General features: G+C 49.6%; 2 protein-coding genes across 3 annotated transcripts; one reads left to right on the forward strand and one right to left on the reverse strand.

Moving 5' to 3' along the window:
- Positions 1–1,158: 1,158 nt before the first annotated feature.
- YIPF3 (Yip1 domain family member 3) lies at positions 1,159–12,222 on the reverse strand. The gene is made up of 9 exons (XM_038394744.2): positions 12,017–12,222; positions 11,516–11,725; positions 11,082–11,188; positions 10,087–10,132; positions 9,147–9,239; positions 7,861–7,992; positions 7,139–7,252; positions 6,441–6,564; positions 1,159–5,004 (listed from the first exon to the last, which is right to left on the reverse strand). The coding sequence occupies exons 1-9, from the start codon at positions 12,074–12,076 to the stop codon at positions 4,883–4,885; spliced, it is 1,008 nt and encodes a 335-aa protein (XP_038250672.1). The 5' UTR covers positions 12,077–12,222; the 3' UTR covers positions 1,159–4,882.
- Positions 12,223–12,500: 278 nt separating this feature from the next.
- Positions 12,501–18,805, forward strand: POLR1C (RNA polymerase I and III subunit C). Of its 2 annotated transcripts, none has more exons than XM_038394742.2 (9): positions 12,501–12,663; positions 12,822–12,893; positions 13,186–13,293; positions 14,118–14,250; positions 14,424–14,543; positions 14,835–14,987; positions 15,482–15,631; positions 16,211–16,327; positions 17,497–18,805. In XM_038394742.2, the coding sequence occupies exons 1-9, from the start codon at positions 12,595–12,597 to the stop codon at positions 17,613–17,615; spliced, it is 1,041 nt and encodes a 346-aa protein (XP_038250670.1). In that variant the 5' UTR covers positions 12,501–12,594; the 3' UTR covers positions 17,616–18,805. The 2 variants fall into 2 exon arrangements, with proteins under 2 accessions (XP_038250670.1, XP_043367498.1); XM_043511563.1 differs by having other exon boundaries at positions 12,533–12,667.
- The last annotated feature ends 4,055 nt before the right edge of the window (positions 18,806–22,860 follow it).

Consider the following 22,860-nt stretch of genomic DNA (forward strand, 5'->3'; position numbering starts at 1 on the left):
AAAATACCACTGTACACTCACACTTGTGCTTGTAGAATACAAACTGGGACTGGGAAAAGGAATGAAACAAGCCGCACTGCCTCTTTTAGCAGCATGGACAGCAGGGGTTTGAGGGTGGTCAGACCTTATGCCAGGCTCTAGTCCCAGACTCAGGTGTGGCACTCCCCAGAGAGCCCTGCATACTGACATGTGCTGGGCTTTCAGTGAACATGAGGGAATGGACTGGGACCCAGGCATTGGGCCTAAGCTGGAAGGACCATCGCTAGATGTGGAAGTGGAGACACAGTTCTTTATTTCTGTGTTGGGAGCCCTGAAGACCCAGTTTTGATGGAGCCTGGCCTAGCAAGAAATGCAGTGTCCGTGGACCAGCTGACAGAGGGGAATGAGTTTTTGGCCCTGCTGAGCTGGGCTGGAATCATCCCAGTGGCCTAGAGCCCAATGGCCTAGAGCTGAGTCTCTCTCCTTCCCCATCTCCAAATCAGTCCTGTTGCATGTGCTCCATTTGGTGTTGGAAGAACCAGCATTCTGGGAAGAACAGGAATAGACTCATTTTAGATTATGAGAGTAGAAGGGACTATACCCAAAACATTAGAAAAGAGGACAGTGGACCAAAGTAAACCACTCAGTGTACCTGACTCTAGACCCTGCCCCCAAAGTGATCCTGATTGGGTCAATCTGGATGATGATAAACCCAAATAAGCTGCCCTGAGAAGGGAAACCAGACAGGCAATTCTGGGGAGGAACTTACATTGCAGGGCATGTGTGTTGTGGGAATGTACCTGTATCCCTGGGTAGGAGCCTGTGATGAATTGGGGAACCTATGTACAATTTAGGAATTGTTGATTTTATGATATTGATTGGTTGATATTATGAAGTTGTTACTATGAAAACTGCTGGATCATGAATGCCCCTCTGTCTGTGCATGCATGGATTCCATCTCTGTTGGTAAAGGCTGTCTCATGTCTAAAACTGGGCACAAAAGAAAGCTGTCAACCTTAATGACTATATTCTGATCACACAATAGTTTTGCTAAGGAGGGTGTCTGAGGGTTGGGAAATTAGTTTGAGCACATTGGTCTGCAGGGAGAGGGTTTGGAGAGTGGAAAGTTACCAAGCGGCACAAAGAGACAGGTGACTAAGCAGCAGAGCTGAGCAAAAATTGTTTGTCAAATAGTTTATTTGCCAAAAAGTGCGAGTTTGTTCATCATGAAATGTGAATTCAGCAAATAGTTTCAACCAAAATCAAAAAAATCAAAATGTTTCAGAAATATCAAAACCTTTAATTTTGACCCAACTCAAAGTTCTGCATTTCAACAAAGGCAAGGGAGGCTAGAGTCACAAAATGGCCTGGTGGGAGGAAGGAAAAAGTCTCCCTTATAACCTGTAGCCCAGTCATTAGGGCCCTCTCCTGGGTTGGGGAAAATCCTGGTTCAGTTTTGCTCTCTGCCTGCTGTAGAGAAGGGGTTTGAACTGAGTTCTTCCACATCACAGGAGCAGTCCCTAACCATCAGGCTACGGGATAGCCTGATGCAGCACTTTCTCCGTCTCTCCTTGTCATAGTTGCGACTAGCCCCTTAACAGGAAGTGGACTCAGTCCCAGTGCGGCTAGTTAAGTACCTCCTAATAAGGTTAATAGTGGGCACCTCTACCCTCTATAAAGTCAGATAGTTCTTAGGAAGAAGGAAAGGAAAGGAATTACCAGCAAGATGGGCCTTGAGGAAGATGGCAGGATGGTACCCTGGGCTGAGGAAGACGGGTAATTCTGAGCTCAGGAAAGGATCCCGTGGCCAAGGAGAGCCCTAGGAAGTATCACTTGATAAAGGGAGACTGGATATATGGTTTATTGATTTTTCTTAGGACTGTACATACGGATGTGTCAGAGAGAGAAGTTTGAGGAAGGACACATTTAAAGAGGATTTGTGATTTATTGATTTGGCTTGGGAGTGTACTTAAAACAGTCTATGAAAGAGGTGCTCAGGCCTGGCAGAAGTCCCAAAGGGAATGTTACTTTGGCTGGACAGTTGGGAGTTTGGAAATCTTTCCATTAATGTGGGAATAAGAAAGTTACATGTGTGCCAATAAACAAACCAAGCCAGGGAGTAACAGTGAAACTTGTGCAGTTCCTGCTCAGGGAGAGGGGGTAGAAATGAGGCAGATCTGGGGCACAGGCACACCCAGCTGAAATGGGGTGCTACAAGATGACTGCCTCTGACATTCCTGCTGAAGCTATTTCATTTTATTTCAGAAATGCTGGGACAGGGTCTCCCCAGTCCTAGGTGAGTGCTGTAACCACCACACTAGAGCAATTCCTGTACTTTCCCTGGCCTATTGTCTAATCATTGTCTTTCACGGTAGCAATGTATAGTTAGGTGCTTGAATAGCTCTACCCGCAGCTAGGGGAGATTCTATGAAATATGGTTCCTCTGCTACAGAAAGCAACCTAGCACAGCCTTCAGAGGAGGGGGAAAGCTGAGAGCCACCTACTCTTTGCCTTGGTACAGGTTGGAATAGCTTGGAGGCTGCTCTCATTTGCACTAGCTGGCTATGGCTTCCAGAAGACAATCCAGTAGCTAGGGCTAGTTTGAGCTGCTCATCTGCACCCTGCCATAGCCCCTGCAGCAGGCGGCCTATGAGCTGAATACATCTGCTATAATGCACTGTGGAGACTCTTCTTCCCTCTCTTTCTCTCCCCCTACCTCCCACCCCACAGGGGAATCCCCTGCAGGGGACTAATAGATGTTTTCTGCTCCCCTGGCGTTACCTGAGTGGTCCAAATGGAGTGGAGAAGGCCAGAGAATCTGCTTAAAAACACTTTTTGGAAATAGTTCATTTGAACTATAGTTCATTTGAGCCTCAGACTAAGAGGTTGGACAGCTGAGGGCAAACAATTCATGGAGTGTGCTGGGGAGCAGGAAGCCCCTCCACTACACCAGACATGAAAACCAATGTCCACAGCTAGGAGACAGGCAGAGTAAGTGATTTGCATTTACTGCCAAGAATCATAGAAACACAGGACTGGAAGGGACCTTGATATGTCATTTAGTCCAGTCCCCTGCACAAAGGCAGGAATTATTCTCTCAACCATCCCTGACAGTTGTTTGTCTAACCTGTTCTTTAAAGTTTCCAGTGACTGGGATTCCACAACCTCCATAGGTAATTTGTTCCACTACTTAACTACCCTTACAGTAGAAAGTTTTTCCTAAAGTCTAACCTAAATCTCCCTTGCTGCAATTTAAGCCCATTGCTTCTTATCCTATCCTCAGTGGTTAAGGAGAACATCACTTTCCTTTATAACAACCTTTTCCATACTTGAAGGCTAATGTCCCTCCTCAGTCTACTACAGACTAAACAAATCCAATTTTTTTTTTCTTCAATCTTTCCTCACAAATCATTGTCTAGACCACCAATCACTTTTGTTGATCTCCTCTGGACTTTCTCCAGATTGTCCACATTCCGAAAGTGTAATGCCCAGAACTGGATATAAGGCCTCAAATGGAGCATTATCAGTACTGAATGGAAACAAACACTCCTGTTAATACATCCCAGATTTTTTTTTTTTTTTTTTTTGGCAACCATGTTAAACTGATTCATTTAGTTTGATTTCCTATAATACCCAGACCCTTTTCTGCAGTACTCCTTCCTAGGCTGTCCTTCCCATTTTGTATTTGTGCAACTGATTAGTCCTTCCTAATTGTAGTACTCTGCATTTGTCCCTAATTCAGATTATTTCTCCTGTCAAGATCACGTTGAATGCTGATCTTGTCCTCTAAACTGCTTGCAACCCCTCCCAGTTTGGTATCATCAGAAAACTAAGTGTACTCTCCATGCCATTATCCAAATAATTTATGAAGATATTTAATAGAACCAGGTGCAGGACCGATCCTTGCAGGACCCCACTTGAGATGCCCCACCAGCTTGATTGTGAGCCACTGATAACGGAGTGTGGTTTTTCTAGGCAATTGTGCACCATCCTATAATAGGTTTATCTAGAAGGTGGTAAATAAGCACCTCTGCCAACTGCTATGAGCAGGCTCAAGTAGTGCAGTCGCTGGTGGGATGGGTGGGGGAACCCCTGTCCCATGGAACAATAAAGCAGGGGGAGGTATCAGAAGAGCAACAGCGCGATCATGGAGGTGGAGGGACTGAATTCCATGACCAAGACTGAAACAGCTTGGTCAGTCTGGCTATGACAAAATAGCAACAAGAGGGGAAGCAGGGTGAGATAAGCCTGCACCTATTGGAAATGGAGAGGAATTGTTTGTGGGGTATGCTAAGGAGGAAGGGGGCTCAGTTAAGCAGTGCAATGTTCCAGCAGATTCTCAGACCACCTTTGCTAATGTTGAAGGGCCTTCTGAGTTACTGAATAGTTGCTCAAGGGAAGCCCCTCCCAGGACTTTTAAAAATGCACCGGATAAAGGCCCAGGGAACAGGCTGCAATGCATAATCCTGTTCAGCTCTGGGAGGGGAGAGGGAAAGATTAGATGGGACCCAACAAAACTCTTCCTTCTCTCCCCTGTATGAGCAGGTTCTGACATAAGGCATCACTCAGCACCAACATCCATTTAATTCCTCCCTCTTCAGAAGGGGAGCAGAGCACATAGGCTGGGAGTTACAAGACAAGCAAAGGGGTTGGGATGGGAATAACAGCTATAAAATCCCAGCTAAGTGCGCAGGTGGCTGAGAGGACAGCTCTGACCAGCACAGATGCAGGCTGGGAAGAGCTGAGTGCCTTTGAGACACAAGGGGGAGCCCTGCACTCAGCTCCCCAAAAGAGGTGCAGAGAAACCAACTCCTGCTCTTTTGTCCTTTCCCCAGGTAACAGCAGGTGGTTATGACCTAATGGCCACAGAAGAGGTGAGGGCAGCAAGTCAGAGTCCATGAGGCTACAGGGTCAGCGCGATGGCTTTGGCTGTTGTGTTCAGTACAACAGAAGAAACAACAGGGATGTCTCTGGCGACTCTCTGAAAGGGGGGGACGTTGGGTCCTTCTAACGTGTCCAAGATACCTGTGGAGGAGGGTAAGAAGTGAGAGTTAGACACTAAGGGAGAGAGAGTGTTTCTATTCCACTCTTGCCAGGCAGACAGGGCACATGCTCAGAGGCATTGCACATATCTGCTGGAGGTTGGGGTCTCAGGACAGGTAGTCTTTAGGTTCATACAAGCAGTAACACTTCCAGAACGAGCCCTGTGTGCACGTGGCCAAACAGCTGCACTGAGCAGAGCCTGTCACCTCTGCAGTAGGGCAGGGTGGCTGTGTATCTGAAGAGTGGAATACGGAGCCCCTCACCCTGAGACTGTCAGCCATCATGCTCTCTCGAGGACCACTGCAGTGTCACATGCTCCCCGAGATACTCCTAGGCACCCTCAGTTTGAGGGAGCCCTCTTTCCATTTGACTTTAGCACCTGTCCAGTTGTCCCTCAGGACAGTCCCACAGATCTCGTGTTGCTTTTCATCCTTAGTTATGCATAAAATATTTACAGTGGGAGCTGCAGCTGGCAAGGGCTGTGTGACATTTTTATCTCTCTACAGCACAAATATGGACCTGGTGTGGCAGGGAACACAAGTACAGACTGAGACCCTGTGCCCCTCCCTGCCTGTAACCTCTTTAAAGCAAGTGATTTCTAGGGGAATCCTTTGGAAGATGTTCTTCCCAGCAGATGAGTCTCACACTGTGGACTTGGAGCCCTTGCTCCAGCAGAGACAATGGATCCATGACAGGGCAGTGCTGACTTCCAAAAAATATTAAGCCATTCTATAAATATCAAGGGTGGGGCCACATCTGGAATACTGCATGTAGTTCTGGTCACCCTATCTCAAACAGGATATTGAAGGGGGTTTAGAGAAGGGTGGCAAGAACGATTAGGGACCTGGAAAAACTCATTTGAAGAGACCGGCATTGTTTACAGTCAGAGAGGAGATTATATATAATGGATGGTCTAAACAAGGGAATTCTCCCTGCCTCATAACACAAGAACAAGGGATGTTACATTCAAAGTAGATAAACATACTTTTTTCATACAATGCATAATTAGACCTTGGAACTCCCTGCCACAGGCAGTAAGTGAGACTAAGAATTTAGCAAGATTCAAAGAGGGACTGGACATTTATATGGATTACAAGAATATCCACAGTTAACACTTATGCTAACACTTGGGAAGGGCTATTAATTCTTGTGCTTCAAGGCTTATGCCAGGCTCTAGCTATTAGAATGAGACCGAACTTGGCAGCAGATTATACCACATTAGACCCGCCTCTGAAACATCTGGTACTGGCCACTGACAGACAGGATACTAGAGTAGATGGATCTCACATCTGATCACATATGGCAATTCCTGTGTTACCTCACCCAGAACTGCACTACAGCTTCGGAAGAACAGAAAGCAGGGCCCCAGGATGCCCAGTCAATAACCCCAAGCCTAAACAGGTGTTGCCTTCTCTCACCTTCCACCACCTTGTGATAGGCAAAGTGCAGATAGAGAAGGAAAAGCATGTGCAGAGCAGCCAGGGTTCCACACAGGATGAGCCGCTGGGTATGTCCTACTGTGCGTGACACCAGCACAGCAACCTAGGAAAGAGACCCGGGTTAGACAGACAAGGCCCCCACCTCTGACTTCAGAATCTTGAGCAGGAGATGCATATGGGAGATGGGCCAAGCTGCAAGAGCTTGCTGATCCCTCACCCCCTCTTCAGGCAGATCCCTGTTGCAATCAGGCCTCCAATATCCCTACACAGAGCTCTTGGGTCTAGCCAGAGTAGGTTGGTAAGGGTTAGAGAGTACCATGTTCAGTGAGCAGTCACCTCCTGTCAGTGCTAATGGATACTGGGAACTCTTTGTGGGAATGGGTATGGACCTCCAGGACTCCCCATCATGCTGCCACTAGAAGGGGAGTCAGGCTGCTTCCCATGACATCCCACTCAGTTATGATGGGAATTACTGCCAGTCCTGCAGAGGAGAAAGCACATCACACTGCTGTCTCCTCTAGTTCACCTGCAGTGGGGCTCCCTGTAGCCTAGTGAGACCCAGACTTTAGCCACTAACCTCAGGGGAGGGAGGAGTGACATCAAACGTGTATCTCTGCAAAATTACAGCTGACAAGCCTGCTTAGCAGAGAGCCCCTGCTGGGCTACCCATCCCTTACCATTCGTAGTGTGGAGAGGCCGCCAATCACCAGCCAGAAGATATAGAAGAGGGAGTGGAAGTGGATGTTATAGGTAACAAAGAGAGTGATGCAGTGTCCAAAGAGACCATAGCCCTGAAAGGAACAGAAAATGTATGGTAAGAATGGCAGCCCTGCATGGAGGCACATAATGTGCCCTGGACATGAAAAGTAGCAGGATACTCTGAGCACATCAAAGCTTCACTAGGTGCATGTACACCAGAGAGGTGCAGCAGCCAACTATCACACAACCAGCTGTGGCTACTGTGATGGCTGGAGGTATGGCTTCCTGTCCCAGAACGTCAGGGCCTGCTGGAGGTGGGTCTGGCAGTAGACCCCACTGCGAACTTAGATACCACAGGGCCTGGCTGTGGCAGATGAAGGAAACTAACTTATGTCTAGAGGCAAATAGGAACCTCCCAGTTTCAAAGCTGGGCATTGAAATCAGGGAAAGAAACAAGCTGTCGGTCTGGAGCAACTGCCCCCTCCCCTTGTCCCAGGAGAGGGGTCCCCAGCAGGGATAGCAGCTTGAGACTCAAAGTAAATTCCTGCCTTGTCCCAAGTGATTGTTCATATGTACACAGTACAGCCACGAATAGAGACCGTCAGTTTACCATGATGCAAGGGCTACATTCCCATCCCCTATCCCCTGGTGGAGCTCCTTGCAGCTACCCTGCACCCTGAGAACCCTGCTCTGAACATACCAGCAGTGACAGCATCTGCACCATGGTGATCTGGGCATTGCACAGGTATGCCAGGAAATAGATGAAGGAGGAGACGCCCAGCCAGTAACCGAAGCACGTGCCAATTGCTGTGCCCATCAGTGTGCCTTCCCTCTGCAGAGAGCAAGAAGGTGAAGAGGATGACACCACACACAGAACAGTTACCAACCAACCACTACCCATCCTCAGCCGATTTCCCCTTGCCTTTGGTAGATGTTTACTTAATGCCTGGCTAGCACCATCCAGGGGGGATGGACCAGTGATGCAGTGCTAAATCGTATAGTGTAGGAGGCCTGCAGAAGTGATCTCAAGTTGGTAATTCTGTCACGCATGAGTGTGTGACACCACCATAAAAAAGCCCCCATATCCAACAGCTAACATTTTACCAGTACATTTAACTGAAAAGCTACATAACAGCAATTGAGACTTCAGACCTTAGTAATAAATGCATGTATCGTATCAACATAAAACATACATAACTCAGTTTACAGTTTGGTGTATAAAAGCTAAGTAGCAAGGCACATCCAAAGCACACATGCTTAATCAAAAAAACCATTGGCGGCACAAGTAAGATACTGTTTTTACAACATTAATAATCTCTACAAATGTCAAATTAGGGCAACGCTCAATGGTATTCTCCAGCTGTGTTTATTGGGCTGCTCCATAAACCCAATTTAACTGGCTGATCAGTTAATGGCAATGGTTTCCCACCAGCCCCAACGTATCCTGACAGCCCCCACACACATCCCAGCAGCCCTGACCATACATCCCACTCCCAGCAGTGCTCAACATCTCAGCCCCATCGCTCACAGCCCCCACTCATCTCAATATCCTGGCCCCCCAACTCCACCAGTCCCAATCCCACGACATCCCCACTCACAACTCACCCCGGGACCTTTCTGGCCACTCACTGGGAACGCCTGGCACAGCACTCCACTCCTCTCCTCTCCCAGGCTAGGGCGGCTCCTCTCGCTCCTGACCATCCTGTCATGGATTTCAGGTGCCGGAGCACCTCTCTGGACTGCTTAAGCAGCACTACACCCCTGCATTGGTCCATCCACTGCAGTAGGATCTTTCCAAGCTTCCCAGACAGCAGAGCATTGGGTTCTTCTGACTCTGCCAGCCCCAGAACAACAGGCCCTACCACACACCAAGGTCCCTTTCACCAATGCATTTCTAAGTCACTCTCAAAACAGAAGCACCCTGTGTAACCAACAGCAGCTCAAAGCCTGGTGCAAACCCTGCTTGAAACTGAAATGTTCCCTTACAATGATGGTGTCTGAGGTCTTCATCCCATGCAACAGGATGGCCACCAATGTGAAGACCAGCATGAGGGGACCGTAGAGCTCACCTGCAATCTTCTACAAGGGGAGACAAAGAAGGGAGGGGTTTGGTTAGTGCTGCAGGAAGCCAGACCACCTCAAGGCTATATGGGAAGTGCCCTAGACCTGGCTCATATTCTGGTCACTTAATGACCTGAGCAATTACAGCAAAGGCTGGTGATAGGAACCAAAGAGAACCAATCATATGAGTAAGGGTTAAGGAGGAAGCTTAACTGAGATACTGACTGAGTCAGATCAGGAGCTAGGGTCCCACTGCATGGGAGTAGGGGGATGTGGTTTAATGGGAATTAACCAGGAAATCTGGTTGAGGCACCATACAAGAACTTCTATCCCACACAACTCATACATAATCACCCTTACACATGCATGGCAAAGTGCTTTAACTAATTCATCCATAGAGCCCTATTTAGTAGGGGGGAAGAAGGGAGGCAAAACACAAGGCCACAAAAGGAGTCTGTCAGAGCCCAGAGTTCCCTGCTCTCAGGCCATAGTCAGCTCCAGTACAATTAGTGAGTGAGCAAGAGCTGTCTGTAGCACTGTATCAGCAGCACTTTGCCGACAGGCTTATTACTTAGCAAACTGACAGCTTTGGAGAGCATTGGACTTGGGGGTAGAAGTGAGTAGGTGTTGTGCGATTGTGCCAGCTCTGAGAGAGGCATAAAGGGCAGCACTGCCTTAAGAGATCCAGCCTTATGGTCTCCTTGCTGTCGGTCACAACTGCTGAAACCCCCCCAGGCAAAGATGTGCAGAGTACTGATAGGCATTTCTAACACACTCATCTCCCAAACATCTGATTCAGAGGCACTGGAGCGCTTAAGCCCATTCGCTCAGGATACAGAGCCTGGTTCATCACAGGGGAACTCACCTGGGGAAAATTAATCATCTTCATGGGGATCATGGACTCCAGCAATCTGCACCACACAAAAGCACAGGAGGATATCAAGAGCAAGGAAGGCAATTAAAAATTTAACAGGAAACCTGAGAAGTGAGAGATGCTGTATTCCATTCCCTGATCTCCTGAGCCAGTGTAACCCTGTGACCTGGGGCCATATTGGAACCAGTGCTCTAGTGATGTAAGGTTCCATCTCTCTTTCCCTCTGACCCCCAACAGAGCCAGCCAATCCCAATAGCAACCGGGGACCAGACTGAAAATAGTGCCCTAGAAGGAGAGGATCTGTATTGCAATCCTAGCCCTCTGTGCACAAGCAGATTTCTGAAAAAACTCTTGCCTGGTGTCCTGAGGGCAGGGTGGCACCTTGGGAAAGTGGGGACTGCAGAGAGGCCATCATAGAGGAGACAGCCAAAGCTTTGCACCTGTGGAAACAAACATTGTATGGGACAGATGGAGGTTGAGTAGGCCTCTGCGCTTTCCCCACACAGGATGAGAGATTAGCAACAATGAAAGGCTAAAGGAGCTGCTGGGCTCAGCTCCACAAACCCTATCTCTTGAACACAGAATGGCACCAACAGGCTTCAAATGAAATGACATCCAACTCAGTTAGGGGATGTATTGATGTAACTCTTTAGGGGTAAAGAGGGGTAAGTACTTCGAGTATCCTGGTGCACTTTTCCCCCCCAAAAGCTTTCTCCATAGAAAGCCCATAAACAGAAGTGGATTAATTAGGAGCGATCCAGGCCTTCATTATACAAGAAATAGGGTGAAAGACGCTCCTCATTTTATGGCATGGCTCTTCTGCCCTGTTCAGGTGGCTCCTCTACTGTATGTCCCTGGTCCATTATCACGGGGCAGCCCTTCTAAAGCACCTGGTGTGTGGGCCACAGCAGTGCATACAGCTGCTCAAAAGCAGGTGAGACGCCTGCATGACCCGAGTCATTTGCCCCTCTGCCCAGTTTGCTCACCTGTTCCGAACTTGGATGGGCTCCACATCAAAGTAGGGTCTGAGAATATCTATGTTGGCATAGAGACTGAAGGCCTTCGAGGCTTGTCTCTTACCTGCCTGCCACATCTGGGGAGAGAAATGGGCAACTGTAGCAGACTGAACACTCCTTCTGCAATGCTGCTCTGAGCAGATTCCCCTGGAACCAAAGCACCAGGTGGCTAAATAACCTGGAGGAAACAGAACCATCTTCAGAGAGATCCGCATCCCACCCAAAGCCTGGGAGGAAGTAGGACAAAGGACATCAAGGCCACAATGGGACTCAGGACGGAGCTTCAGGAGATGGGGAATAGAGGCCAGGAGAGCAATTGGGAAAGAGCTACGCGGACCTGAGATGGGATCTGGCGCCCATCAGAGTCAGAGCCGGCGCCCCATCCCTTGCAGCATTCTGCTCACCTGGTCAGCGACTTGTCGGCCCAGCTGCCCCCTAAAACCCTTCATGCCCAGAAACTCTCCATCCTCCTCGTCTGCCGCCGCAGCTTCGGCATCCACGTCCTCCTCCTCCTCCTCCTCCTTCATGCGTTGGTGCATCTCGCCCATGTCCTCGAAGCTGGAGCCAGACGTGTCGTCCATGTTCTCCATGTCGATCACGGCGGAGCCTCCTCCCTGCGCCCAGGGCAGACGGACAGTGAGTGAGGCTCAGAGCCGAGGCTCGGGCCAGGGGGAGACCCCGTCCCGGCGCGACGGTGCCGCCGCCGCCGCCGCCGCAGCCGCCAGAGCAGGCGCCGCTGCAGGGCCCGTGCTGGTGCCGCCGCCCGAGGGGCAGCGCAGGCGCCGGGCAAGGGGGCCCCCGCAGGGGCTGACCGCGGCAGGGCTGCACAGGCCGCCTCCCCCCGCCACTAGCCCCGGGCGCCCCGCAGCGGCTCCCCCAGGCCGGCCGGCCCCCGCGGCCCGTACCTGCACAGTGTCCTCGAAGCCGCCCCACTCCGCGCCGGCCCCGCCGCCAGCCCCCGCCATCACCCCCCCCTTGGCTGGGGGGACAGGAGCCCCCGGCCGCTCCGCGCCTCGCTGCAGGGGCTCGGGGAAGCCGCGCCTGAACCGCGGAGGACCCGGACGTGACGGACGCGGACGTCAGCCGCTCTGGCCGAGGACGCGGAAGCTCCTTCACTCTCGCGACTTTTCGTCACAGCGGCCTGGCCGCGACGCCATTTTGGTTGTGGCAGAAACAGCGAGCGTGAAGAAGGGGCCTCTGGGAGAAGGGTCGGCGCTGCGCCCTACCATCCGGACAGCGCGCGCCCAGCCTACAACTAACGCCTGCAACTACGCGGTAGTAGCAGCAGCAGTGGCTGTTTCCTATGACCGCGCCACACCCAATATGGTGAAGGGCCAAGTCGGAGCCCTACGCCGGCGCCGTCGCAGGGGAAGAAAAGGCCGAGGCCGTATCACGTGATGGAGAGGCGGGGACGTGCTAGTGCGCCTGCGCAGTGAAGAGCATCCCTGTCGCTGTGTCGCGTGCCCGGGGATGCCAGCGGGGCATGGCGGCGCGCGGCGGCGTGGAGGAGATGCGGAGCCGTGTGGTCCTTGGGGAGTTCGGGGTCCGCAACGTGAGTGGGGGGAGGGGGAGAGTCACTCCCGGGCGTGGGGCGGGGCCTAGCGGGCAGGCGGCGGTTGGGGGCGGGCACGAGGGGTCCCGGGTCTGGTAGCGGCCCCGGCCCGGCCCGGCCCGGCCCGGCCCAGCACCGAGCTCTCTGCTTCGCTCCAGGTGCACACCACGGACTTCCCCGGCAACTACCCCGGGTACGACGACGCTTGGGACCAGGCCAAGTTCGAGAAGGTGAGAAGCCGCTGGGGCCCCTGAGTGGGGGAGGGGGGTTGGTGAAGGGAGCGGGGGAAGCGGTGGGGGCGGGGCCCTGAGGGCAGAGTGGGGGAGGGGGGTTGGGGTCTGGTCTCTGCAGCCCTATGGCAGGTGGCCCTGGGCCTGGCTATGCAGGGCCTGGCTAAGGGACAGGCCCTAGGCTGCCTGGTCACCTGGCGGCAGCTAGCACGGCCCAGCCGCTCCTGGCCCCCCTCCGCCCCCGGGAACTGGGGACCCCCAGCAACTCTGCTCCCTTGCGTCTGCCCTGCAGAATTTCCGGGTGGACGTGATCCATATGGACGAGAGCACGCTGGAGTTTGACATGGTGGGGATCGACGCAGCCATCGCCAATGCCTTCCGGCGTATCCTGCTTGCTGAGGTACCCAGCAGGGGCTTCTGGATCTTCACGCCAGGGCTGTCTGACCCAGCTGCTGGTCCCATGAAATCCTGTCATATCTATTTCTCACGGCTAGTCCTGGCTAAAGTTGAGCTGCTTTGGGATGGACAAAAATTTATCCCAAACTTCTCGTTCTTTGCCCAGAACCTACATTGTGTTGACTGGTAAAGAAGCCTCAAGGGAGGCTGGCTGGGGCGCTAGCTCCTAGGACTGTCGGGAAGTGAGACCCGACTTTTGGGAAAGGCGAGATTGTGACTGAGGGGTATAGAGAAGACAGAAGCCCCAAACTCAGTGGGGTGGAGAATAGGTTTGAAGTGCAGTGAGGCTATCCATGGACTGCCAAACTCACAATGCATAGTCTCTGCCCCTGAGAGAGGCAAACGGTCCTTCTGTAAGCTAGGAGAGATTAGGGGACATAGAAGAGACCACCAGCAAAAGCTGTTGCGTTTCTGGGATAAGTGTAGTCCAGCTACTAGTAGCTGTTAAACAGCCCCCTCTCCAGATCCTATGCTCAGATCTGTCCCCCCAGCATAGGGCCAAGTTCTACAACTGCTCATATGGGGTAATGCAAATCCTATTAAAATCAATGGTAACACTCAAGTGAGTAGCAGAGAGAAGATACAGGATCCTCGTCTAGATTCCTCCTTTGGTAATGGTGTCCATGAAGAGCAAGAGTTAATCAAACTCCAAAGAGGGTGGGGGTGGAGTAAGAAAACTTCTGGCTGGGTATTAGGGAATGGTGCTTAGCAAATAGTGCATGGCTAGGGTACTGCCTGCCTGATTTGTTCTGTCTCCTTCCTCCTCAGGTGCCAACGATGGCTGTAGAGAAGGTCTTTGTGTACAACAACACGTCCATCGTGCAGGATGAGATCCTGGCCCATCGCTTGGGCCTTGTTCCCATCCGAGCTGACCCACGCCTCTTTGAATATAAGAATCAAGGTGAGAGTCTGTGCAGGGGATCCTATGATAAATGGAAATATTGGAGGTTGCTCTGAAGTGAAACCAGTGCCAGATGGATTGAGTAAATCTGCTGTCCCAGGAGGGAGTGGGAATCTCATCAATGGGGAGATGGCCCAGGCAGGACTCATTCTGCTTTCCCTTTCCCTTTTTAGGTGATGAGGAAGGCACAGAAATTGACACGCTGCAGTTCCAACTGAAAATCAAATGCAACCGGAACCCTTGCGCAGCCAAGGAGTCATCTGACCCCAATGAGCTCTACGTTAATCACAAAGGTAAAACTATCCTGCTCTGGAAGTAAACTCTCCCCTTCCCCAAGTGGATAGGAGCTTTGTTGACCCCAGTGAGCTCTACCTAAACCAGAAAGAGAACTCCTCTCTTCCCCTCCCCCTGGCATGAAGAAAACTGATCCTTCCCTCTATGAAACTTCCTTTTTGCAAGGTCCAGTCCTCATGGTTGTATTTTCCCTGCCCTGCTGGGATCAGCAGCCTCTTGTATAAGTGTTGCCTCATCTCTCTGGGTGCTGAGGCAGCTTGGCCTGATACCTGTCGTATGGCTCTCCACAGTGTACAGCAAACACATCACATGGGTGCCCCTAGGAAATCAAGCAGACCTGTTCCTAGATGCAGATTTGCGGCCTGTTCATGATGACATCCTTATTGCCCAGTTGCGGCCTGGCCAGGAAATTGATGTGCTCATGCACTGTGTCAAAGGCATAGGTGAGTCAAGGGTGCTTAGTGGGGCAGCAAGATGAAAAGCGTGGGTCTTTCAGGTGAGGAATGGTGTGTGTCATGGGCATGGGGTCATAGGGATTTTTTTCCTGATCTGTGGGGCCTTGAGTGTGGCTTGGCTCTCAGCTTTTTTGTCTTAAATTTCAGGCATTAAGGAGCATTTCAGAGCTTAAGCTTCTCTAATGGGGGATTAGTGGGCACTCTGAATGGAGGTGGGTGCTGCTTATCCTTAATGAAGCCCAAGGCGGTCCTAGGATGAGCATCACATCATCCAGAAACTAAATTGGGCGTCCATCCTGGCCGCACAAAGTAGCAGTGTCAGACTGGGTTGCGATGTCTTGTTACTTCTGACAGTACTATTCTGAAGGGCCTGCTTCGGGTAAATTGAGCTGGGAAGAGCCATGGTAATGGCAGCCCTGGGGGATCTTGCCCTCTCTGAGTTGCTGCAACATGCTCCTTCCTTCTTATCTCTTTTCCCTCAGGTAAAGACCATGCCAAATTTTCTCCAGTGGCCACAGCTAGTTACCGGCTGCTGCCTGACATCACTCTGCTGCAGCCTATTGAGGGGGAGGCAGCTGAGACGCTGAAGAAGTGCTTCTCTCCTGGAGTTATTGAGATTCAGAACATCAAAGGTACCTTCCACCTCTACCCCAGGGACTCCACATTTGCAGAGATGAAACTGAGTACAGGCTAGAGCCACGCATTGTACAAACAGAGCCTACTTCCCCAATGGCCCTCAGTCCGGAATCTCTATTCTGGGTTTGGGCTCTACAAATGAATGGGTTTGTCATGTGTAAAAAGGTGATGAGGTTGAGGCCTCCCTGTTCTCTCTCTGAGATGCCAGGGTAGGATATGCCTGTCCACTTAGCTCTTCTATTGCTCTTTACAGCTGCAGGTGCTGCTCTGTTGTCCATAAGGCTTTGTTGTAACTGTGGGCTGTGAGGTTTGCCATTCCCAGCAGTCTTGAGGCCTCAGGTGGAACTGCACCTAATGTTGGACAGGATGCACATTATCTTTTTGAGCTGGAGCTGCCTATTTGGGCTTATGCCTTGCTGAAGTTTGTGTTGGAAGTAAGGCAGTTTTTTGTGTAGGACTTCAATGCCTTTTCCTGGTGGGGAGAATTGCATGTTTTGGGTGCAGTGCTGGCAGGAAGCAGATCACTGGTCCACTAGTATGGAGAGGGGGTATGTATTTCTCCCTATCTCCTGCAGGGAAGAAGGTAGCAAGAGTGGCCAATGTTCGGATGGACACATTTAGCCGGGAGATCTTTCGGCACGATGATCTGAAAAACCTTGTGCGCCTGGCACGAGTGCGAGATCACTACATATGTAAGTAATCCTCCTCTTCTGCTGGATGCTTCAGCCCATTTCTTGGCTTCTCACCCTTCAGAAACTTGTCATCACGCTATTTTAAGCCTCTTCATAGTCTGCAGAAGATCCACCCTTTCATACATTCATGTTGCAGTGGGTGCCCCCTGGGGGCTTGGCTTTGGGGCAGGAGACATCCACATTTTCTTCTCCCTGTACTAAGCAAACCCTGCAGTGTCTGAACTGTTGCCTACATTGGCTTAACTTGTCAGTGTATGCAGGTCACTGTCTGCTTGTAGTCACGGGTAGGCAGAGTGGCAGGGAGCATAGAATCATAGAAGGGGAATGGACCTTGAGAAGTGATCAAATCCAGCCCTTTATGCTGAGGCAGGACTAAGGAAAGCTAGACCATCCCTGGTAGTGTGTGTTCATCCTGTTCTTAATTTCCAGTGGTGGGGATTCCACAGCCTCCCTTGGAAGCTTAGTCCAGAGCTTAAGTACACTTACTAGGAAAAACTTTCTAACTATATCTAACCTAAATCTCTTGCTGCAAATTAAGCCCATTACTTCTAGTCCTACCTTCAGTGGATGTGGAGAACTGATCCTTGTTTTTATAACAGCACTTAACATCTCTGAGGACTGTTGTCAAGTTTCTTTCTCCCCCTCCCCCCCCCCCCGTCGTCTTTTCTTAAGACTAAACAAGACCAGTTTTAACCTTTCTTCATGGGTCAATGTTTTCTGAACCTCTTATTTTTGTAGCTCTCCTTTGGACTCTCCATTTTCTCCACATCTTTCCTGAAGTGTGGTGCCTGAAATCAGACACTACTCCAACCGAGGACTCAGTTATATCCTCTCTTGGGCTATTCCTGTTAATACACCCCAGAATATTAGCCCTGTTCACAAGGTGTGAATTTATGATCCACTTTAACCCCTCATCCTTTTTAGTGGTACTACCACTTAGCCAGTTATTCCCCATTTTATAGTTGTGCATTTGATTTTTTTCTTCTTAAGTGTAGTATTTTGCACTTATCTTGATTGAATTTCAATCCTGTCCTCCAAAGTGCTTAAAGCCCCTCCTCCGGTGTCTGCAAATTTTCTAAACATACTCTCCACTCCATTATCCAAGTCGTTAATTAACAGAGAATCTGATGTTGGGTAGTAGCTGGGCTGACCCTTGTCTGTTTCCCTAGTCTCAGTGGAGTCTACAGGTGTCCTACCCCCAGATGTGTTGGTGAGCGAAGCCATCAAAGTGCTAATAGGGAAATGTCGACGGTTCCTGGATGAGTTGGACTCCAACCACATGGACTGAGCAGTTCAAGGCCTCATGTTTGAGAAGCAGAGACTGATTCTATTGGCCTGGGCTCTTTATCTGCAGGGATTGTTTCCAACCCACAAGCCTCTGTAAACAGGAAGCGTACCTTCTGTGTTACCAAGCAATGGGACCATCCATCAACTATCCCCCATACTGTATGTAAGCAAGCAGGTGGACACACTAGAAATGAAGGTGTGCTGTTAACAGTTTCAGGACTGATAGCACCTCCACTTCCAGCTATGTATATACACTAGCAGGAGCCTAGGAAAGTTTTATGACTCATTTTCTAATGGTGTGCAGCACCGGCAGAGGAAGGCACAACAGGGGCTTGTACTGGCCACGGGGCTTGACTAAAGGCCCTAGGTCTTCTAACTGAAGCCTTGCTAAGGAGAAGACCCAGCTTCAGCCAGAGGCAGATTGTGTGGAATTGTTAATAAAGTAGAGGCTGTTTTAACTGTCAGACTTTATTCAATAAATTTAGCCTGGGGGTGGCTTGATTTTCTAAGGGGGTAAGTGGAAAGAGTTGCACTTAATTCATTAACAATAAAAATGCTAGTGCTGCAACACTTGAGCTGGTGCTTCAGAAGGTGAGCTATAGTGTTGAGAGGCTAAAATGCCACTTTCCCTTTTTTCCCTTCAGCAGAAGCAATTGCTGTATTTGCTAAAATGGATATTTGATCACCAAAGGGAAGAGAGATGCTAAGACCATCTCTATTAAGAGGGGGTATGCTCTGTGAAAGTTTAAAGCAGTACTGCTTACACAGGAGCATGGGTTTTTGGTCAAGCAGCACAAATTGATAGAAAAATAAAATTGGATTTTAAACATTCTTAGGCAGCTGTAGGCCTAACATAAGCCTAGCTAAAGAAAGTTTTAGAAAAGGATACTAGCCTATTCATATGGAGTCCCATCTGCTAAATGTAGGCATGTGATCTGTGTGACTGCAGATTTCATCACAACTAATGAAACTAGTAAAAGGGAAAGTATAATATTCAAGTAAGGATCACAGTGGAGAGGGAGTGCTGCCCTGGCTCTGAGCCTGTTCATTATACACAAGCAGCTTGCTTCTTAGGTTGCAACTAAGTATTATTAATCTTTATTTATGGGCTCCAGTAGGGGACCAAAAATAAAAGAATATCAGTATCCTACTACCCTAAAAATAAGGCTGCCCAATTTTTCCCACCTAGGGGAAAAAAAACTTTAGGGGATTAAAATGAGATTTCACTTAACTTTAGAAACAGTAACATGCTATCACAGTAGGAGCTTAAAACAGTGCATCTCATGATTGCTGGAGCCCTGGACTTCCATTTAAAAAAAAAAAAAAGCTCTTGCCCTCTTCCTTGCAGAGACAGACTCCAAAATGTAACCCTGTTGTTTAGCAAAATTATCATCTGTGGAAAGAAGTTTTCTACCAATAGTGAAGTCAATCAGGCCAGCAGTTTGCATACCAAAAAGAGACCCTTTAGCTCTTAGAAGGGAACAACAGTGGGAGAGAGAGCGAGCTCCCCTCTCCCATATGCCTCTGTTCTCCAATCCCAGATTAAGAATGTTAAATTGAGGAAAATCCAAGGCAAAGTATAAAAGCTGGAAGAAAGACTGGGTCCATGGATGTAATTTAAGCATTTTACCAAACCCTGAAAGATAAGTTAGGGAGCATCTCTCAAAACAAGATACTGACTCAAATCATCACACCCTTCATTCTGCCCCTCAAAGTAAACACATTGACATTAACTGTATAATCCCACAGCTGCACTTAATAAAACTAGTACAAAAGCCAAATGTTTGCAAGATTCATTCATTCCTGCATCTATTTTCATATCACTTAAACCAACATCTTATAGGAACAGCCCACTTCATATTTGCCACTTTAATGATTAACATCCAGCTACAGGTTTTTTTTGTTTTTAAATTTTGCAGTTAAAAAGAGGGAATTCCTACTGTGTAAATAACAGCAGTGGCAGATGATATGTCCCCTCTCTAGTCAGTCTTTTCACTTCCAATTTTAATAGACTTTTAAGGCCAGAAGGAACTACTGTGATCATATAATCTGACCTCATGCAGGTCACAGGCTAGAAAAGTGGTTTTCAAACTTTTTTTTCTGGGGACCTAGTTGAAGAAAATTGTTGATGCTCATGACCCAATGGAGCTGGGGATGAGGGGTTTGCGGTGTAGGAGGGGCTCAGGGCTGGGTCAGTAGGTTGGGGTGTGGGAGTGAGCTGCAGGCTGGGAATGAGGGGTTCAGGGTGCACGAGGGGGTCTAGGCTGGGAGTGCAGACTCTGAGGTGTGGCTGAGAGGTTTGGGGTTCAGGAAGAAGTTCTGGGTTTGGGGTGGGGAGGCTCAGGGCTGGGGCATGGACTTACCTCCAGTGGCTCCCAGTTGGCAGTGCAGCCAGGGTGCTTCCTGCCTGTCCCGGCACCAGAGACTGCACTGCACCTGAAGGGGCCACCAGCAGGTCTGGCTCCTAGGTGGAGGTATACAAGTAGCTTCACACACCTCTGGCTTACAGGCACCACCCTGCTCCCATTGGCTGGGAGTGTAGAATTGGTGCTCTTGGTGGGGGCAGTGCACAGAGTCCCATGGCCCTGCTGCTGGCCACTTCTGGGGTGCAGTGCAGTGTCAGAGAAGGTAGGCACTAGCCGGCCTTAGCTGGGCAGCACTGCCACCAAGACTTTTAACATCCTGGGCAGCGGTGTTGATCAGAGTGGTCCAGTGCCTTACATACTGCGACTTAAACTTTGAAAAAGGCTAGGCTAGACCACCTCACCCACTGGAAATTAGCTTCCATAGCTCAGTATCAGGAGTCACTTCCAACAGACAAATTAACCATCCCAGACAATACTTTGTTTCATGATGGTGATACATTCTTGTATGTCAATGGAGGCAGAGTTAGGGTGCAGTGGTTACATGAATGAAAGGTAGTATTTTGTTTAGGTGCAGCTGTAGTTTTTTTTTTTCCTGGCTTTAATTGCAGCAGTTGGGTCTTGAAAGGTCACGTATGCCTTCCCCTTAATTAGATACTTTAATTAGGTGACTTTAATTTTCCTGATATCTGCTGGGAGAGCAATACAGCGGTGCATAGACAATCCAGGAAGTTTTTGGAAAGCGTAGGGGACGATTTCCTGGTGCAAGTGCTAGGGGAGCCAACTAGGGGGAGCGCTTTTCTTGACCTGCTGCTCACAAACCGGGTAGAATTAGTGGGGGAAGCAAAAGTGGATGGGAATCTGGGAGGCAGTGACCATGAGTTGGTTGAGTTCAGGATCCTGACGCAGGGAAGAAAGGTAAGCAGCAGGATACGGACCCTGGACTTCAGGAAAGCAGACTTTGACTCCCTCAGGGAACAGATGGCCAGGATCCCCTGGGGGACTAACATGAAAGGGAAGGGAGTCCAGGAGAGCTGGCTGTATTTCAAGGAATCCCTGTTGAGGTTACAGGGACAAACCATCCCGATGAGTCGAAAGAATAGTAAATATGGCAGGCGACCAGCTTGGCTTAATGGTGAAATCCTAGCGGATCTTAAACATAAAAAAGAAGCTTACAAGAAGTGGAAGGTTGGACATATGACCAGGGAAGAGTATAAAAATGTTGCTCGGGCATGTAGGAAAGATATCAGGAGGGCCAAATCGCACCTGGAGCTGCAGCTAGCAAGAGATGTCAAGAGTAACAAGAAGGGTTTCTTCAGGTATGTTGGCAACAAGAAGAAAGCCAAGGAAAGTGTGGGCCCCTTACTGAATGAGGGAGGCAAGCTAGTGACAGAGGATGTGGAAAAAGCTAATGTACTCAATGCTTTTTTTGCTTCTGTTTTCACTAACAAGGTCAGCTCCCAGACTGCTGTGCTGGGCAACACAAAATGGGGAAGAGATGGCCAGCCCTCTGTAGAGATAGAGGTGGTTAGGGACTATTTAGAAAAGCTGGACGTGCACAAGTCCATGGGGCCGGACGAATTGCATCCGAGAGTGCTGAGGGAATTGGCGGCTGTGATTGCAGAGCCCTTGGCCATTATCTTTGAAAACTCGTGGCGAACGGGGGAAGTCCCGGATGACTGGAAAAAGGCTAATGTAGTGCCCATCTTTAAAAAAGGGAAGAAGGAGGATCCTGGGAACTACAGGCCGGTCAGCCTCACCTCAGTCCCTGGAAAAATCATGGAGCAGGTCCTCAAAGAATCAATCCTGAAGCACTTAGAGGAGAGGAAAGTGATCAGGAACAGTCAGCATGGATTCACCAAGGGAAGGTCATGCCTGACTAATCTAATCGCCTTTTATGATGAGATTACTGGTTCTGTGGATGAAGGGAAAGCAGTGGATGTATTGTTTCTTGACTTTAGCAAAGCTTTTGACACGGTCTCCCACAGCATTCTTGTCAGCAAGTTAAGGAAGTATGGGCTGGATGAATGCACTATAAGGTGGGTAGAAAGCTGGCTAGATTGTCGGGCTCAACGGGTAGTGATCAATGGCTCCATGTCTAGTTGGCAGCCGGTGTCAAGTGGAGTGCCCCAGGGGTCGGTCCTGGGGCCCGTTTTGTTCAATATCTTCATAAATGATCTGGAGGATGGTGTGGATTGCACTCTCAGCAAATTTGCGGATGATACTAAACTGGGAGGAGTGGTAGATACGCTGGAGGGGAGGGATAGGATACAGAAGGACCTAGACAAATTGGAGGATTGGGCCAAAAGAAATCTAATGAGGTTCAATAAGGATAAGTGCAGGGTCCTGCACTTAGGATGGAAGAATCCAATGCACCGCTACAGACTAGGGACCGAATGGCTCGGCAGCAGTTCTGCGGAAAAGGACCTAGGGGTGACAGTGGACGAGAAGCTGGATATGAGTCAGCAGTGTGCCCTTGTTGCCAAGAAGGCCAATGGCATTTTGGGATGTATAAGTAGGGGCATAGCGAGCAGATCGAGGGACGTGATCGTTCCCCTCTATTCGACACTGGTGAGGCCTCATCTGGAGTACTGTGTCCAGTTTTGGGCCCCACACTACAGGAAGGATGTGGATAAATTGGAAAGAGTACAACGAAGGGCAACGAAAATGATTAGGGGTCTAGAGCACATGACTTATGAGGAGAGGCTGAGGGAGCTGGGATTGTTTAGTCTGCAGAAGAGAAGAATGAGGGGGGATTTGATAGCTGCTTTCAACTACCTGAAAGGGGGTTTCAAAGATGATGGCTCTAGACTGTTCTCAATGGTAGCAGATGACAGAACGAGGAGTAATGGTCTCAAGTTGCAATGGGGGAGGTTTAGATTG

Source organism: Dermochelys coriacea, chromosome 3, assembly GCF_009764565.3.
Source record: "Dermochelys coriacea isolate rDerCor1 chromosome 3, rDerCor1.pri.v4, whole genome shotgun sequence".
In the NCBI taxonomy this organism is placed as follows: domain Eukaryota; kingdom Metazoa; phylum Chordata; order Testudines; family Dermochelyidae; genus Dermochelys; species Dermochelys coriacea.